Raw genomic sequence first — 17,973 nt, 5'->3', positions numbered from 1 at the left:
TTTGAAAATTAAATGGATTAATATTTGTAAAGCACTTGAAACAGTTCTTGGGAGATAGCATTATATAGGTATTTGTTACTGTTATTGTTATTTTATTATCTTTTGTGCTCTGAAATTTTTAATGATTTGTTTCAGCGTAGGTTTTTTTTTTTTAAAGATTTATTTATTTATTTGAGAGGTAGAGAAAGAGGGACAGAGAGAAACGTCTTCCATCCACTGTTTCATTCCCTAAATGGTCACAATGGCTGGAGCTGCGCCTATCCGAAGCCAGGAGCCAGGAGCTTCTGGGTCTCTCACATGGGTGCAGGGGCCCAAGCACTTGGGCCATCTTCTGCTGCTTTCCCAGGCCATAGCAGAGGGCTGGATTGGAAGAGGAGCAGCCAGGACTTGAACCTGTGCCCATATGGGTTGCAGGCGCTGCAGACGGAGGCTTGGCCCACTACTCCACAGTGCCAGCCCCCTCAGCACAGGTGTTCTTTCTAATTGTTTTGCTCACTTGCATGGGGTCATTCATTTTGAAGACTCCTATTCATCAGTTCGTGAAGCTCTCATATTTCCTTGATATGAAATCACAAATCCTTGTTTCTTGAGCTTCTTAGTCAGATATTAGATATTTCATCTCTAGAGCATCTTTGTCTTTTGTGATTTAGATTATCTTGACTTTAACTTTTCACTAATTTTGTTAATAAGTGTATTTTAAATTTGTAATTAGAATTTACTTTTTTTTGTTCCCTGAGTAATTTCTATTCCTTCAGAGTCAGTTTCTTCCATTTTTCATTTTGATTCTTTTGCTGTCATATGTTTTCCTTAAATGCCTATTTGATCCTAGTGTATCTGCTCATAAGAATGAAGAAGATGGGGCTGGCGTCGTGGTGTGGTGGGTAAAACCACCACCTGCAGCGCCACCATCCCATATGGACACCGGTTCATGTCCTGGCTGCTCCACTTCTGATCCAGCTCCTTGTTAATGGCCTGGGAAAAACAGCAGAAGATACCTAGTTGTTTGGGCCCCTGCACCCATGTGGGAGACCTGCATGAAGCTCTTGGCTTCTGGCTTTGGCCTGGCCCAGTGCTGGATGTTGCCCGCTGACTGGGGAGTGAGCCAGTGGATGGAAGAGCTCTCTGTCTCTCCCTCTCTCTCTGTAACTGTGACTTTCAAGTGAGTAAATACATCTTTTTTTTTTTTTTTTTTTTTGACAGGCAGAGTGGACAGTGAGAGAGAGAGACAGAGAGAAAGGTCTTCCTTTGCCGTTGGTTCACCCTCCAATGGCTGCCGCGGCCGGCGCGTTGAGGCTGGCGCACCGCGCTGATCCGATGGCAGGAGCCAGGTACTTCTCCTGGTCTCCCATGGGGTGCAGGCCCCAAGCACTTGGGCCATCCTCCATTGCACTTCCCTGGCCACAGCAGAGAGCTGGCCTGGAAGAGGGGCAACCGGGACAGAATCCAGCGCCCTGACCGGGACTAGAACCCGGTGTGCCGGCGCCGCAAGGCGGAGGATTAGCCTAGTGAGTTGCGGCGCCGGCCAATACATCTTTTTTTAAAAAATGAGGAAGAAGAAAAATGTGAACTCCCTCTAGAGCTGGTCCGTGGGCAGAGTTGGTCAGCACACTTGGGATCCTTAAGTGTCTGTAGGCGGACAGCTTTGTACTACAGTACTCCTGGACTAGCTGCCCTGGGTAGTTCTTGCATTTCTTTGAGGAACTGTGCCTTCCTTGTTGCTGACGGGGAGATCGAGGCCAGATACTGTTTGTACAGGTGGGGTGAGATTTGCCTTCCCGTGCACGGATTTTCACTCAGTCCCCTTGGTTTCCTTCTCACACAGCACTCGAGCTCTGCAGGCTGCTTGGCCCCCCACGCTCTGTGGGGTCTCACAGGGTGGGTTGGCTCCTGGCTTCCCCAGGCCACCAACGTGCTGTGACTTCTTGCACCCCGTTTCATTCGTTCCTGTCTTCTAGAACTGTTAAAGCCTTTAGCTGTTGTAATCCAGTCTTGTTTTCTCTTTATGGCTGTGAATTTAGATGTTTTCAATTCTTTGACGTTTTAAGGGGGGTCTCAGGAAGGAGAGGAGGTAATCATGAGTGCGTCACTCACCATTTAGAACTGAAAATCTAATACCGATTTTAAAATTTTTTATTTATTTAATTTTATTTTTAAAAGATTTTATTTATTTATTTGAGAGGTAGAGTTACAGACTCCAGAGAGAGGGAGAGAGAGAAAGGTCTTCTACCCACTGGTTCACTCCACAAATGGCCGCAATGGCCAGAGCTGGGCTGATCCGAAGCCAGGAGTCTGGGTCTCCCACCTGAGTGCAGGGGCCCAAGCACTTGGGCCATCCTCTGCTGCTTTCCCAGGCCATAGAAGAGAGCTGGATAGAAAGAGGAGCAGCCGGTACATGAATGGCAGCCGTATGGGATCCTGATGGCGCAGGCGGAGGCTTAGCCTACTACACCACAGCTAATACTGTTTTTTTTTTTTTAATGAATAGTGTTACTAATTACTAATCACACATTTATTAATCTATATTACTGACATAAGGAATATAATAATTATAGAGGGAGTATACTGAGCCTGTTAGTTTTTAAAAACGTTCTTATTTACTTATTTGAAAGTTAGATCTTCTTTATGCTGGTTTATTCCTCAGATGCCCACAAGAGCCAGTGCTGGGCCAGGCCAAAGCCAGGAACTTAGAACTAGTCTGGGTCTCCCATATGGGTCACTGGGATCCATGTACTTGGGTCACTACCTGTTGCTTCCAAGTGTGCGCATTAGCAGGAAGCTGGAAACAGGCAGGGTCAGGATGTGAACCCGGGCACTCTGATATGGGATGCAGGGATCCTAAGCAGTATCTTGACCACTGTGCCAAAGGTCTGCCCACGTTTTAAAATTTTGAACTTGCTATTTGAACGTTGTCTTATTCTGCTGATTTTGGTGTGCTGTTCTAGTAATATTGTTAAGTAGTCTAACAGAAACAAAGCTATGTTTTAACTATATATTGCTCTTTTAAACCTAAACAGATCACTTGCTGTTTGGCAGATTTAATATATTTGAGCCTGTTAACTGGAATTTGCTATTTGCTAATCACTTTAATCTATTAAAATATTCTTGTTTAGAAATAGCTCTCATTATATGTATATGTTACTTTAAAATCATAAGAAATCTGCTCTGTAAAATGTAAGACCTCTTAATTTTTGAGATAATTTCCTTGACACAGGCTCATATATAATTCTGTGAGTCTTGGCTTTGCGTTGTGGGGTGTTCTTGGAGTATCTTATGACTGGGACCTGCTAGGGTCACTGGCATTTTGCTTAGCTTTAAATTATAAACAGATGGAACTTTACCATTCCTTGCCATTTTTTTGCTTTTTATTGGGCAAGTGTTTTAAAAAAGGCCTCAAGGGAAAAGGGTAAGTAACTTTTTTTTTTTCCCCCCCGAAAGGCAGAGAGAACAAACTAGAGAGACAGAGAGAGAAAGGAGCCCCTATCAGCTGGTTTACTCTTAAATCCCCACAACTACCATAGCTGGGCTGGGTCAAAGCCAGGAGCTGGGATTTCAATCCAGGTTCTCCACATGGGTGGCAGGAACCCAATTACTTGAGCCATCACTGCTACCTCTCAGGTTCTGCATTCGTGGGATTCTGGAATCTGGAGCCACAGCTGGGAATCAAACCCAGGAATTCCAATGTGGGAGGCAGGAGTCTTAACTACTAGGCCAAATGCCTTTTCCCTTCAATTTTTTTTATTAACATTGAAATACCAGAATCGCAAAAACTTACTTCAGAGAATTTGGTAAACTTAACCTGGAGGAAGGTGGTCTCACTTTGTCCATTGGTAATTTCTTGTAAATATGTTGCTCATGGGTGAGTGGGCAAAGAGAGACTTAAGTCGTGTTCTGTATTCTTTTATTTTACATCTTCCTAACTGGAGAAATATTTTAGCCAATGTCCATTTACTGTTGGCTTCTTAGAGCATTGCTGTAGGATTTCATCACATTAGAGCTTATGCCATGATACACTTGGTAGAACTATGTCCCCATTCGACGTTTCTCATCGTGGCTGCAGTCCTTTATTCCGAGGGAAATGGCACCTAAGGGAAATGTTAATCAGTTTGATGATAGTCGCCTTTTTGGTGGAGAATGCACTTCTTTTCCACTCTGGTCTGAGCAGACTCCCCTCTTGAACTTGTGTTGGTGGCATGGATTTGGCATAGCCATCCCTTTGCCCTGGTTGCCTTCAGTGCGCTTGAGGTAGATTTTTCAGAGTTTGTATCTGTCCCCTGTCTTACCGGTTGCCTTTGTTTCGTCGTAGGTTTGCGCTCTTACTTAAGCTAGCTTGTACTGTGGCGGCTTCCTTCATCCTCTGCTGGCTGCCATTCTTCACAGATAAGGAACAGACGCTGCAGGTCCTAAGAAGACTCTTCCCAGTTGACCGCGGACTGTTTGAGGCATGTTTGAAGCTCCTCTCATTCTTTCCTGTGACTGTACCTCCCCTGTGACCTGCGGGGGTCTCCTGGAGAAGGCGAGGATTAGGAGCCTCAGCTGTGCCTCAGCTGTGTTCCTCTGCAGTCATTCCTTGCCAGTGTGGGACCCAGCTGGCATTTTCTAGAACATTAGATGAGTAGGCAATGTTTATGCCACTGGCAGATCCATAATTTACACGTTTTCTAATAAAATAGGGTTCACAATGAAAGAAAGCATGAAAAGTTGTAGCTACAAAGTTAGCAGCTCTGTAAGTTTTTGCTTTATATTCTCACTTTAGTCTTAGAAAATTATTTGTCTAACTAAAAATCATGTTTGCTTCAGAAAGATATCATAATTCCTTATGAGATAAAATCTTCACCCATAGAAATTTTTAATGAGAATTATTTCATTTAATGCTGGTCTAATCACTCTTATTAGACTTTTTTTTTTTTTTTTTTTTTTTTTTTTTTAAGATTTATTTTATTTATTTGAAAGAGTTACAGAGAGAGGTAGAGATGGAGAAAGAGGTCTTCCACCCGCTGGTTCACTCCCCAAATGGCCGCAGTCACGGGCTGGGTCCAGACAAAGCCAGGAGCTTCTTCCAGGTCTCCCATGTGGGTGTAGGGGTCCAAGGATTCGGATCATCCTCAGCTGCTTTCCCAGGCACATTAGCAGGGAGCTGGATTGGAAGTGGAGTGGCTCATATGGGATGCTGGTGCTGCAGGCAGGGGCTTTAACCGGCTGTGCCACAGCTCTGGCTCCTCTTGTTACACTTTCATGACAATAATTTGACCATTTAGATTTAGTAATTAAACTAGTTTTTTTTTTTTTTCCTAAAACAAAAAGGCCTTTAGTAAAAGAGACAACATATTTACAGATAATTTACTCTTGAATAACATTTCTTTTAAGAAGGATTAGAAAAGTATATATCTTCTAATTCTTGAATATATCAATTTCTCTACTCTTTCAGTAAGTTTTACAGGAAGTTAGAACTGCATTTTGAAAGAAAGGATGAAAGGAATTAATTGTGAAGGAGCAGGAATGTGTGTGTGGAGGGGGATGACGGTGGTGATGACACTGACACTGTAGTCACTTATGCTGCCGCATACGTCCCTGAAACTGTCTGATCCTCACAGTAGCTTTGAAGTAGCTGTGATCCCACTTTACAGATGAGAAGACGGGCATTCATATGACTAGGACCTGGCAGAGCTGTGATTTGAAAATTGTCCTCATACCTTCTTCTTTATATAACCTCTAACTTTTAAACACCTATATAAAGAAAAGCATGGTTTTCCACAGAAGCTGCCTGGTTATTTGCCTTACATTCCATTTCAGAAACGGTTTTTATCACAATAATGACCAAATGAACATCACGCGTGTTTAGTGGTGCTGCCAGTTTCTTCCATTTACTTGTTGCCCTCAAAAGCAGAAGAGCATTTCTTGGCTCCAAGGGTCCAGTTGGCAGTGAAGGTTCCTCTCTTGACCTCGTGTCCCCACGGCTGTGCCTCAGGCCGCCGTATAGAGGATGGGCTTGTTGAGCACGACCACTGTGTTCATAAACTTAATTTTGAAAGCGATCCTAGTACAACTGCTAATACCTTTAAACTTCTTCATTTATTAGCAATTAGCTCTTGTCATTGCTGGTAGCTGGTAGCTGGTAGGTTACTTTAAATACACTCAGACGTGTGATAAAATGCGTCAACTATAATATGTGTTCTACAAATTAGGGAAAAAAGGCTTTTTTTAAAGAAAAATTTCCCAAAATGAATATGTTCTGTGTTTAGAGATAGTGTACTGCTCTTTGAAAGATATTAAGTATTTTTTGGGAGTGTCGAGATTATGGTTGGCTACCTTTTAGATCAACTCCCATCACAGAAAAAATATCGAGAATGTGTATGTGTGTATGTTTACTGATTAGAGAGTTAATCTACTGCACAATTTGTTACAATTATGAATACAAGTCTCACATGTCTCAGAGGTTCACTTACTTAGAATAGGGACTGTACTTTGTGGGGTTTAGCAGTTCTTTCAGTTACACTGTCATGTAAAACTAACAAATCTCTTTGAAGGATAAAGTAGCCAATGTTTGGTGCAGCTTCAGTGTTTTTCTGAAGATTAAGGATATTTTGCCACGTGACATCCAGATAATAATCAGGTAAGAGACACAGTTTGTATATAGTGTTTATAAGCTTCTCTAAAAGTATTATGATAATATCTATTTATCATTAGGGAGTGAGGTGCGTGTTGGTGAATTTTCCACATCACTTAAAATAATTCCTCTGTATAAAACTCTTATTTGAGTTGTTTTATTGGAAAGACTTTTCTGAATTGTTACCTAGATTTATTTATTTATTTTGAAAGGCTGAGTGACAGAGAGAGAGAGAGAGGGAGACATCTATCCACTGTCTCATTCTTCAGATGGTTGCAGCAGCCGAGGCTGAGCCCCAACCCCAATCCAGGAGTCTGGAACTCCGTCAGTGTCTCCCACTCGGGTGGCAGGAACCCAAGTACTTGGACCATCTGCTTTCCCAGACACATAAGCAGGGAGCTGGATCAGCAGTGGAGCAGTTGGGACTTGAACTGGCACCCAGATGGGATGCTGGTGTCAGAGGTGGTGCCTTCACCCCCTGTGCCACAACACTGGCCTCACCTAATGTTCTTCTTAAACAGAGAGTACACTAAACCCAACTTCAGTATCTTGAAGGGTCTTGATTGGCAGTGGTGTAATAGGATCAAGCAGAGGAGAACCAGGAGCAGATGATGGGACTGTGTCTATGAATTGATTACAAGGAGCTGGCTCTGCTGCTGTGGGGCTGGCTGAGTCAACTGAGGTCCCCCAGGCAGGCGTCTCTGGGGGAGGCCAGGGCCATTCCGGCCCAGCTGCCGTTAGGCAAGGTATGGGCCTTCTTGTATGCGCTCCCACTGATTAAGGTAGGCCCCCAGGCCACTTGCCTTTCATGAACTTAAAGTCAGCTGGATGAGGACTTTACATCTGTGCAGTGTCTTCCTTAGGTTGGCATTTGAGTAACTGGGAGATGGGTGCTGCCTCCTTCCACACTCCAGGTCTTCTGAGAGGATCCCTGGTAGCCCACCCTGCCAGGAGGCCTCCCAGAAAGGAATTCTCGGGGTGGTATTCAGCCTGGCCAAGTTGGCATGTCACAAAACCACCAGAGTAGAATGACTGGCCTCTTTGTTTCTTTTCTGTATATGACATTAAAGACTAAAATAATGTCAGCAGTGTTTAGTGTATTTAGAGTTATGCTTTGTTCTCTATCATACAGTCCTAAACAAAATATGTAAATGTTATTTGGTCTTAAATTTAAAAAATAAACTTTAGTTTGAAATTAATGTAGGTTGATAAATAAAGTGATCCTCATACTTTTAAAAATATTTTATTTTGGTTAGCAATATTTATATCCATGAAAACTAAATTTTTCTTGTTTTTATTAATTCTTTAGCTTTTGTTTTACATTTCTGAGTCTGCTTCCTGCATGTGTAAAATTAATACTTCAGCCTTCTCCCAAAGGATTTAAATTTACCCTGGTAAGTTTCTCATTATTTAGATATACTTAATTGTTGCTACAAATGATTATTTATTTATTTATTTTTAAGACTTACTATTTTATTTATTTGAAAGGCAGAGTTACAGAGAGAGAGGTAGAGAGAGAAAGATATCTTCCATCCACTGGTTCACTCTCCAAATTGCTACAACAACCAGGACTGGGCCAGGCCAAAGCCAGGAGCCAGGAGCTTCTTCTGGGTCTCCCACATGGGTATAGGGGCCCAAGGACTTGGGCCATCCTCTGCTGCTTTCACAGGCCATAGCAGAGAGCGAGACTGGAAGTGGAGAAGCTGGGACTTGAACTGGCACCCGCATGGGATGCTGGCACTGTTGGTCAAGGCTTTTAACCTGCTGAGGCACAGCACCAACCCCTATAGCTGATCATTTAAAAATGTAGATAATTATATTCTTTCTTTGAATAGTATTTGTCATTTATTATATATACTTTGATGCTGTGCTGGGCTGAACAACCTTTCAGTTGAATTCAATAGCTATTTAATTCTGGGTTATATTAGTGAATGAGGGAGGACAAAGAAAACAGTGACAATGTACATATGCTTGCATAATTGTTGTTATTAGGCAGAATCAAATTCTCTCAGGTATAGCTGAAGTCCTGTGATGGAATGAGAAAGCGAGATGTATCTTGAAGGAAGATTTTTAAAAGGTGCTGCGAGGAAGTGAGGTTTGAGCTACATTTTGAAAGCTGGGCAAGATTTAGAACAGGAGGTCATATAGCAATTAGGAAATTCAAGATGAGAAGGACCTAGAATTTGTAGAGATAAGAAGAAATAGGGAATATTCTAGAAACTGCCAATAAAATTGGTGTGTGTGTGTGTATGTGTGTTGAGGGTAGGAGAGGATATGGTAAGAAGTAAGGGTCAAAAGGACCAAACTCTGTAAGACTTTGGTTTGAAGAGGTTTGGAATTCAGTTTGTGTGCAATAGGAGACAAAGTGGTTTCTGAGAAGAAGGGTCAGATCTGTGTTTAGGAAGATGACCTGTATCAGTTTGAAGATGGATTGGGTATATATTCTGTAGTTTATACACATACTTCATGATTCTGTTTGTGTGATACTTAAAATTTTGTTCTGTATGCCTTCATTTATAAAATGACATAAAAGTCTTTTGATTTTAAAGGCTGAAGCTGGGAGTGGGGAACTCAACCCAGGCTTCCCACACTGGTGGCAAGAATCCAGTTACTTGAGCCGAAGCAGTTGCCTCCTAGAATCTGTATTAGCAGGAAGCTGGAGTCAGGAACCAGAGCTCGGTATTGAAGCAGGGCCTCTGATACACGATGTGGTTCTTCTCAACTGGTGCCTTAAGTGCTAGGCCTAATGCCTGCTCCTAAAAATACCTTTTAAAGTATTAAAAACCTTTAGTTTATGAAAACAGTAAATCCCATTGTACTTGTAAAAGGACAGCACTGTAGAACTTAGGGTTTAAATTCTGGGATTGCCACTTACATACATGGTCTACTAAAAACAGTCCTGAACAGAGAACATAACAGTGAACTATTTCAACATCGAATCTCTACCATAGCACAAAAAAGGGTAACTCATGGTCCTCTTTCCCTTTTCATTACATTTTTATTGATGACTTCTGTTGTTTCGTTCTGTGAGTGAACTCAGCATACTAAGTCATCTACTGTTAATATTCCATAGGACATTTAGAACACAATGGATATGGTTAATAATTCTCTGTTATCTTCAATGAGCCTACCCTGAAATATTTTCAAATGTGTGAAAGATTATATATTTTTCTAGGAAATAGTATGCTAAATAAAGATACATGTCAAAGATAATGAAATAGGGGCTGGCGCTGTGGCGTAGTGGATTAAAGCAGCCAGTGCTGGCATCCCCTATGTGTGCTGGTTCGAGTCCCAGCTGCTCCTCTTCCGATCCAGCTCCCTGCTAATGTACCTGGGAAAGCAGTAGAAGATGGCCCAAGTGCTTGGGCCCCTGCACCTGTGTGGGAGACCCAGAAGCTCCTGGCTCCTGGCTTCAGATCAGCCCATCTTCAGTTGTTATAGCCATTTGGGGATTGAACCAATTGATGGAAGACTTCTCTCTCTCTCTGCCTCTGCCTCTCTGTAACTCTGCTTTTCAAATAATAAATAATTAAAAAAATATTTAAAAAGATAATAGAATTTTAGAGTTTGAGTAATTATAGCAGTGTTGGAGACAGTTATTCTGGGGCTGTAAACCAGAAAAAATATTTTCTTCTTCTTAATTTCCTATTCTGTTTGCTGTGGTTTTAATACAAGTCCCTGTGTTTAAAAAATTAAATTTTCTTTAGTTTGATTTTGTTGATGCTGTTTTGAATTTTTGTTGTATATTTCTGAGAGTTTATAAAACATTGCCTATTATTACTTTTACAGCATTTTCTGGGGACAGGCATTGGGCGTAGTGGTTAGCCAGGGATGTCTGCATCCCACAGCAGAGTGCTCAGGTTCAGGTCCCAGCTCCGGTTCCAGCTTCCTGTTGGTGCACACCCTGGGAGTTGGTGGAAGATGGCTCAAGCACCTGGGTTTCTACCAAGCACATGGGAGACCCAGACTGAGTCTTCAGCTCCCGGCTTCAGCTGGGTCTGGCCCCGACCATTGCAGGCATTTAGGGTGTGAGCCAGCAGGTGGGAGATCACTGTCTGTCTCTCTGCCTTTCAAATAAATACAAAATTTTCAAAATTTCCCTTCAAGTTTGATTGAATTACATCTCCATATCAATTTGGGATTGAGGTAGTCTGGTGAATCTGTTGATCCAGAGGCGCACAACGATTTGTATTTAATTTACTCAGCTGGTATTTATGGAGTGCCCTGTAACGTGGCAGGTCCTCTTCTGGGTGCCACCATGTAAGTGAAGGACTGAGAACAGCCCTGCTGTCTCTATCTGGGGCCTTTCCTGACAGTGGCAGACAGTGACAACAAAGAAAAGCAACCTGTCAACAGGAAGATAGACTGAGTGTTCTGCAGTCAGCGGTGTTGTAGAGAGAGCTGGTGGGCTGGGGCTACAGCACACAGCTCTAGATGAGGGCGGGGACCCTTAGACCTAAGAAGTGAATGACCATCCAGAAGGAGCCAGTCACAAGAAGATCTGGGCCTTGACTTGAGGAAATCAGGGTTTTCCTTAAAGGCAGGAACACTTTTGGCATGTCTGAGGCATAAAGGGACAGGTAGGAAGTGAGGAACAGTCAGGTCTTGTAGGAGTTCCAGTTTTATTCTAAGTGTAATAGGAAGCTATTTTACTTTTTTTTTTTTTTTAAAGACATTTTATTTATTTGAAAAGTTGGGTGACACACAAAGGGAGAGAGATTTTCTGTCTTCTATTTTACTCCCCAGATGGCCACAATGGCCAGGGCTGGACCAGGCTGAAGCCAAGAGCCCAGAACTCCAATCAGGTTGTCCAGCTAGGTGGCAGGGGTCCGGATATTTGAAACTACCTTCCATTGCTTTTTCCAGGGCCAGTAGCCGGGAGCTGGATTGGAAGTGGGACAGCAGGGACTCAAACCAGTGCTCTGATATGGGATGCCAGCATCACAGACAGAAGCTTAACCCTCTGTGCCATAGAGCCAGCCCCTGTTAGAGAATTTTTAACAGGGAAATTACACCGTCTGACACGGTAGCAGGAGAACAAGTGTGAGGGAGTGTGAGTGTTAGCACGTAGGTTATTACTCGTCCTATTAAAACAGGTGTGGCTTAGACCACTCCTCTGCCTCCATCAGCAGAGGGTACTGGAGAGAAGTGTATGGTAGATAGGATTGCCAGTGGGTTAACATATGGCAGGTGCACAGTAGTAATTCAGGTGTTTCCACTCAAGAACTGGAAGGATATGTATACATGTATGTCTGATATGCAGAATACAAACTTCTGAAAATAGATCTGAGTACTTTTTAAATTTAAAACTCCAACTAGCAAATGATTAGAAGACATTTACTGTATTTTATTGGCATACACATTTTAAAAACACTGAAGTAGATTGGTTTTGCCAGTTTTAGATTTTGACCGTCTTTTCCTTCCTGCTTTTTAATTTAAATTGTCAGAAATTCCAAAGGAGGAGGAAGGTGTGATTGTTGTGTCTGAGGTATTTGGTTTTGTTTATTAACACCTGATTCTCAAGTTATTATAACTTTGCAATCGTTTTTTAAAAAAAGTTTTGATTTTAAAATTTGATGAAAATATTATGCATATTGGTGCTATATTTATATTTTACTTTGAGATAGAAAATTAAAATTTTACTTGAAATGATATTTATTTAGATTCATAATTAAATTGATATTTGCCAAGTTGTTATATCTTCCCTCCTCCCATTTTTTCTTAAAGGTTGGCTGTGCACTGTCATTCTTTTTATTTTCTTTCCAAGTACATGAAAAGTCCATTCTCTTGGTATCATTGTAAGTAGAAATGTGTGAAGTATGCCTTGTTATTATGTGCTTATAATACATAAATTTTATAATTTACACACAAATATTCACTTACACTATTGAAATACTAATTATATCTTTGCAAAAATTAATTCATAGTTGTTTTGAAGATTTTACTTCTTTATAAACCACAGTAAGGGAGGATTATGACTGACATGTTCCTGATGTGTTCCTGTTTTTTGATCTACATTTTCTGTGTACTAACAAAAATATGTCCTCCAAAGGGGCTTTCCTAGTTGAGTTTCTTCACTTCATTCCTTTCCACATCTCTTCAGTAGCCTTGTTCTCTCCAGTTCTCCCAGAGGGTCTTCCTTCCCCCTCCCTCCCTCCCTCCCTCCTTCCCTCCCTCCCTCCCTCCTTCCTTCCTTCCTCCCTCCCTTCCTTCCCGAAGGCACAATCTTTCATATAGATCTTATTGGCACTTCCTGTTGAAATTACTTTAAGAGCATTAGAGTTTCTTCTTGGTCTTCATAGAAAGAACTAGATGACACCAGGGGGTTTATTATCGTAATATTAAAATAGTACCTGCTAAATAATGCTTGCTTGTGAATTCCAGAAGCTGGCCTTGATTGGAAAGCCAGCTGAAGTTGCAGAGTAATCTGGCCCTGCCTGGTCAGCATGACCAGAAATTTGAATTCATTATAACAGAGTGTAAAAGGGGCACAGATAACGATAGGTAGGAAGGGGTGGGCTCTGGGCAGAGTGGCTCTCATTCTGCCTAATGAGGCACTGGAATCTCCTAACATAACACTTTGCCTCTTTCAGATTTCAGAAAATAATATTTTGCCATTGCTTAGTTGTACAGACATCCTGTTCGTCCTTCTCATGGCTAAGATCAAGCCATCAACAAGCCCTCAAGAAGCTGCATTGATATTTGAGATAGATAAAATGCCCTGTTATCAAGCAGTTTTGTCGTCCATCTACTCCTGAGCTCCATGCACCTGACTTGCAGCTCTGCCTCTCCTCTCCTTTGTACTTCTTAAGAGCCCCAGAGCACCCGCTGAGGAGGCTGATTGTTCCTGAGACCTTAGTCTGCACTTCTCATCCACTGCTGGATAGTTAAACTCGCGCTTTCTGTTATCCTCAGAAAAAAAATGTATCTGCCCAGAACACTTTGCAATACTTGTGTCTTCCCCCAGGTCAGTCCCAACCCACCACTACTCTCCTCCTCACCCTGTCTTCACTAGAAAATACGTGTGCAGAAGGATCAGTGGCAAATGGAAGGTAGTGTATTGCTTTGATCAGGTAGCACTTTGGACTAAATTCTCATTGCAGAGCCTCCCAGGAGGCTGGGCTGGCCTGTGTGGAAAGCTTCTTTCCTCTGAACAGAGCAGTCTGATACCTTTGCAGCTGGGAGGACTGCTTACCATCATCCCCTGCAGCCCACATCCAAGTTAGATCTTCCACGGTGACGCGGTAATGGGTGGGAATCATGTAGGACCTTGGAGGCTCCTTTAGGAACTTGGACATTTATTCTGGCAAGAAGGGGAAGCTAGACATGGTTTCAGTCAAAATTGTGAAGGGGGAGGATCTGAGAAGAGGTTGAGGATGCAGGAGATTTTACTACTTGGTTATGAAGTGTAGAGGGCTTTGAAGGTTAGGGCTGAGTTCAGTTCATCTTTGCACTTCCTTCAGTGCCTGTATGTAATCAGTTTTTGATCATACTTGGGTTTAGTGGATAAATATTGATTGAATAAATGGAGAAGAATTGAGACCTAGAAAAATAAAGCAATATTACTGAACACCCACTGTGTACTTGCTGTTAACATGAACTCATTCTTACTTAAGAAGCACTAAGCAGTGAAATGGAAAGAACTCTAGTATTTTCTTAGTGTAGTCATTTTCAGCCAGTTCATAACCCAAGAGCTTACATCTCACATGCTGATTGACATGGGGAAAAGTTATCCTTCTAAGAACGAGAGAATGCTCAAAATTATATAGGGCATTTTTTTTTTTTTTTTTTTTGGACAGGCAGAGTGGACAGTGAGAGAGAGAGAGAGAGAGAGAAAGGTCTTCCTTTTTGCCGTTGGTTCACCCCCTAATGGCCGCTGCGGCCGGCACACTGCACTGATCCGAAGCCAGGAGCCAGGTGCTTCTCCTGGTCTCTCATGCGGGTGTAGGGCCCAAAGGACTTGGGCCATCCTCCACTGCACTCCCAGGCCACAGCAGAGAGCTGGACTGGAAGAGGAGCAACCGGGACAGAATCCGGCACCCCGACTGGGACTAGAACCCGGGGTGCTGGCAACGCAGGTGGAGGATTAGCCTATTGAGCCACGGCGCCGGCCTATATAGGGCATTTTTTACTCTTTTTTTTTTTTTTTTTTTTTTGACAGGCAGAGTGGACAGTGAGAGAGACAGACAGAGAGAAAGGTCTTCCTTTGCCGTTGGTTCACCCTCCAATGGCTGCTGCGGCCGGCGCACTGCGCTGATCCGATGGCAGGAGCCAGGTACTTATCCTGGTCTCCCATGGGGTGCAGGGCCCAAGTACTTCCTCCATTGCACTTCCCTGGCCACAGCAGAGAGCTGGCCTGGAAGAGGGGCAACTGGGACAGAATCCGGCACCCCGACTGGGACTAGAACCTGGTGTGCTGGCGCCGCAAGGTGGAGGATTAGCCTAGTGAGCTGTGGCGCCGGCCTATATAGGGCATTTTTAAAAGGAGGTCCATGGGTGGGTGTTTGGTGCAGTGGTTAAGATGCCATTTGGGATGCCCCTATCCCATGTCAGAGTTCTTTGTTTGAGTTCCAGTTTTATTTCCAATTCCAGCTTCCTGCTAATGCACACCCGGGGAGGCAGCAGGGGATGGCTCAAATACTTGGGTTTCTGCCATCCATATGGGTGATACAGATTGAGTTCTGGATACCTGGCTTCAGCCTGGCCCACCCCTGTCGCAGATATTTGGAGGAGTTAAACAAGATAAGAGATCTCTTTCTGTTTCTCTCTGCCTTTCAAATAAAATGAAAATAAAGATAAAATAACCTAAAAAGTAAGGAGATCCAAAGTAATGAGAGAGAGAGGGTGCGAAAGAAAGAGCAACAATTATTTAAATACTACCATCATTAGCAAAGTTTTTTATTATTAAAAATAAATACTAGGAGCCAGCGCTATGGCGTAGTGTTTGGGGCTGCCGCCTGCAGTGCCAGCATCCCATATGAGAGCTGGTTCGAGTCCTGGCTGCTCCACTTCCCATCCAGCTCTCTACTACGGCCTAGGAAAGCAGTTGAGGCTGGCCCAAGTCCTTGGGCCCCTACACCTGTATGGGAGACCTGGAGGAAGCTCCTGGCTCCTGGCTTTGGATTGGTGCAGTTCTGGCCATTGCAGCCATCTGGGGATTGAACCAGCAGATGGAAGACCTCTCTCTCTCTTTCTCTCTCTGTCTCTGCCTCTCTGTAACTCTTTAAAATAAATCTTTAAAAAAATGTTATGTGATAACTTGCGAAGAATTCTTTCTAAAAAATTTTACTTATTTAATTTTAAAGGCCGAGAGAGAGAAAGAGAGAGAGCGAGCGAGCGAGCGTGTTGTCTTCCATCTGCTGGTTCACTCCCCAAATGTCCTCAACAGTCAGGGCTGGGCCAGGCTGAAGATGGGAGCCAGGAACTCCATCCAGGTCTCCCACGTGGGTGGTAGAGGCCCAAGTACTTGGGCCATCATCTGCACCTTCCCAGGTGCATTAGCAGGGAGCTGAATCTGAAGTGGAACAGTTGGTACTCGAAATGCCAGTCTGTTGTGGGACTCTGGCCTTGTAAGTAGCTTAACCAGATGCCACAATGCTGGCCCAGAGAGTACTGTCAAGTATTTAATAATATAAGGTATTTTCATTTATACATAAAGAAAATAATTAGTTATTTGCTCAAGATCACAGAATGAATAATTCACAGAGATGAGAGCACTCATAGCCCCCTTGTTGAGCATGGCCACAGTTAAATCGAGGAGGTACGGGAGCAGGGTCTATGGTGAGGAGGTCAGAGTTTGGAGCTATGACCCTTCACAGCTCTTTAACAAGTCCATGGACCCATTTACAGGCATTGCGCTTCCTATATACTGTTGCCCTGTTGATTTAACCTCTTATTATTCATTTTTTCTTTTATTCTACCATCAGTTTGATTCCCTTTATAACTGGTTTATCTTGCCCGGTCATCAATGGCATGGTGGTCTTATCTGTCACAGCTTTAGTATCAACTTTGCAGAGCGCTATGTAACATGGTGGCGTCATAGGGGAAGTTTGAAAACGCCTATACTGGGAATTCATTTCACATTTACCAAGTAGGATGAAATACATGTAAAAGCTTTCTTTTTCTGAATGTTCAGATCTGCTTATCTGATCCTTTGCTTAAGGTACTGTTTGGAATGTTCCATTAAGTGGAATACTGAAAGCAGTTTTCCAGTTATAGTGGACACCATCTATATCTGGACTAATTCTGTTTGGACTTTCATAACGAATGAATCAGTAGTCTCTGTGACCTTCCTACCTCTTTTTTTTTTTTAACTACCCCTGAAAATCAGACAGATAAATGTGTTCTCATTTTTGCAAGTAGGAGTTGAAATTATGTTCTGTAATATTAATATATATATTTTTTCATTTTAGACCTGTCTGCTTAGTTTTAAATGAAATTCCTTTTATGTCTACTTGGTTTTTACTTGTGTCAACATTTAGGTGAGTCAAACCAATTTCCTTATAATATTTTCAGAATGACATTTGTAAACTCATTTAAATCCTTTTTACAAGTGGTTTGAACTATGATTCTCTGTGGATGTTTTTCCTATTTTCATATTACAGTATGCTTCCTCTGCTGTTAAAGGATGGACTGCTGCTGCCCTCGCTTGTGACAGTGATGGCCTTTTTCATAGCTTGTGCAACTTGCTTTTCAATATTTGAAAAGATTTGTGAAGAAGAATTGCAGTTGAAATCCTTTTCCATTTCTGTAAGGAAGTATCTCCCAAGTTTTACATTTCTTCCCAGAATTATACAGTATTTGGTAAGTTGTTCAGTTTTTAAAGAATGGTACATGTTTTGCATGACACTGTATTTTTATACTATTAAAAGTGTTTTTTAATAACTTTTTGAGATATAGTTCAAAGAAAGTCACTCTTTTAAAGTGATTTTAAGTATATACACAGTGGTGTTAAGTATATACACAGATTTGGATAACTGTCACCAGAATCCAACTTTAAGATTATGTTCATTATTCCAAAAAGAAACCTTGTATCACTTAGTGGTTATTCCCCATTCTAGCCTCACTCCCAACCCCAGCCTTGTAGCTATGAATCCATTCTCTCCTCCATAGATTTGCCTGTCTTGGACATTTCAGTAGGTGAAATGTCTTAGCTTGGGCTGCCATATCTTATCTTAATCTTAATTATCTTTCTAAATGCACTATTTAAATGCACTATCTCCAAATATAGTCACATTGAGGGAGAGGGCTTCAGCATAAGAATTGGGATGGTAGTGGCCTGTTCAGTCTAAAATATGGAATCATAAAAAATGTCTTGTTTTATGACTTTTCACTTAGCATAATATTTTTGAGGTTCACCCATGTTGTAG

The 17,973-nt window shown here is 42.3% G+C and overlaps 1 protein-coding gene across 7 annotated transcripts in view; it reads left to right on the top strand.

Moving 5' to 3' along the window:
• The window catches only part of ALG6 (ALG6 alpha-1,3-glucosyltransferase), a 57,957-nt gene that overhangs the window by 32,962 nt on the left and 7,022 nt on the right, over positions 1–17,973 (top strand). For all 7 annotated transcript variants that reach the window (XM_008265129.4, XM_008265132.4, XM_051857674.2 and 4 more), the window contains 7 exons: positions 3,218–3,403; positions 4,304–4,439; positions 6,525–6,610; positions 7,914–7,998; positions 12,332–12,402; positions 17,017–17,085; positions 17,209–17,407. In XM_008265129.4, coding sequence (XP_008263351.2) covers positions 3,218–3,403; positions 4,304–4,439; positions 6,525–6,610; positions 7,914–7,998; positions 12,332–12,402; positions 17,017–17,085; positions 17,209–17,407 — 832 coding nt within the window. The remainder of the gene's footprint in view (positions 1–3,217; positions 3,404–4,303; positions 4,440–6,524; positions 6,611–7,913; positions 7,999–12,331; positions 12,403–17,016; positions 17,086–17,208; positions 17,408–17,973) is intronic.

Source organism: Oryctolagus cuniculus, chromosome 7, assembly GCF_964237555.1.
Source record: "Oryctolagus cuniculus chromosome 7, mOryCun1.1, whole genome shotgun sequence".
NCBI lineage: Eukaryota > Metazoa > Chordata > Mammalia > Lagomorpha > Leporidae > Oryctolagus > Oryctolagus cuniculus.
Note: the sequence above shows the minus strand (reverse complement) of the source record. Positions and strands in the feature narration are given on the sequence as shown.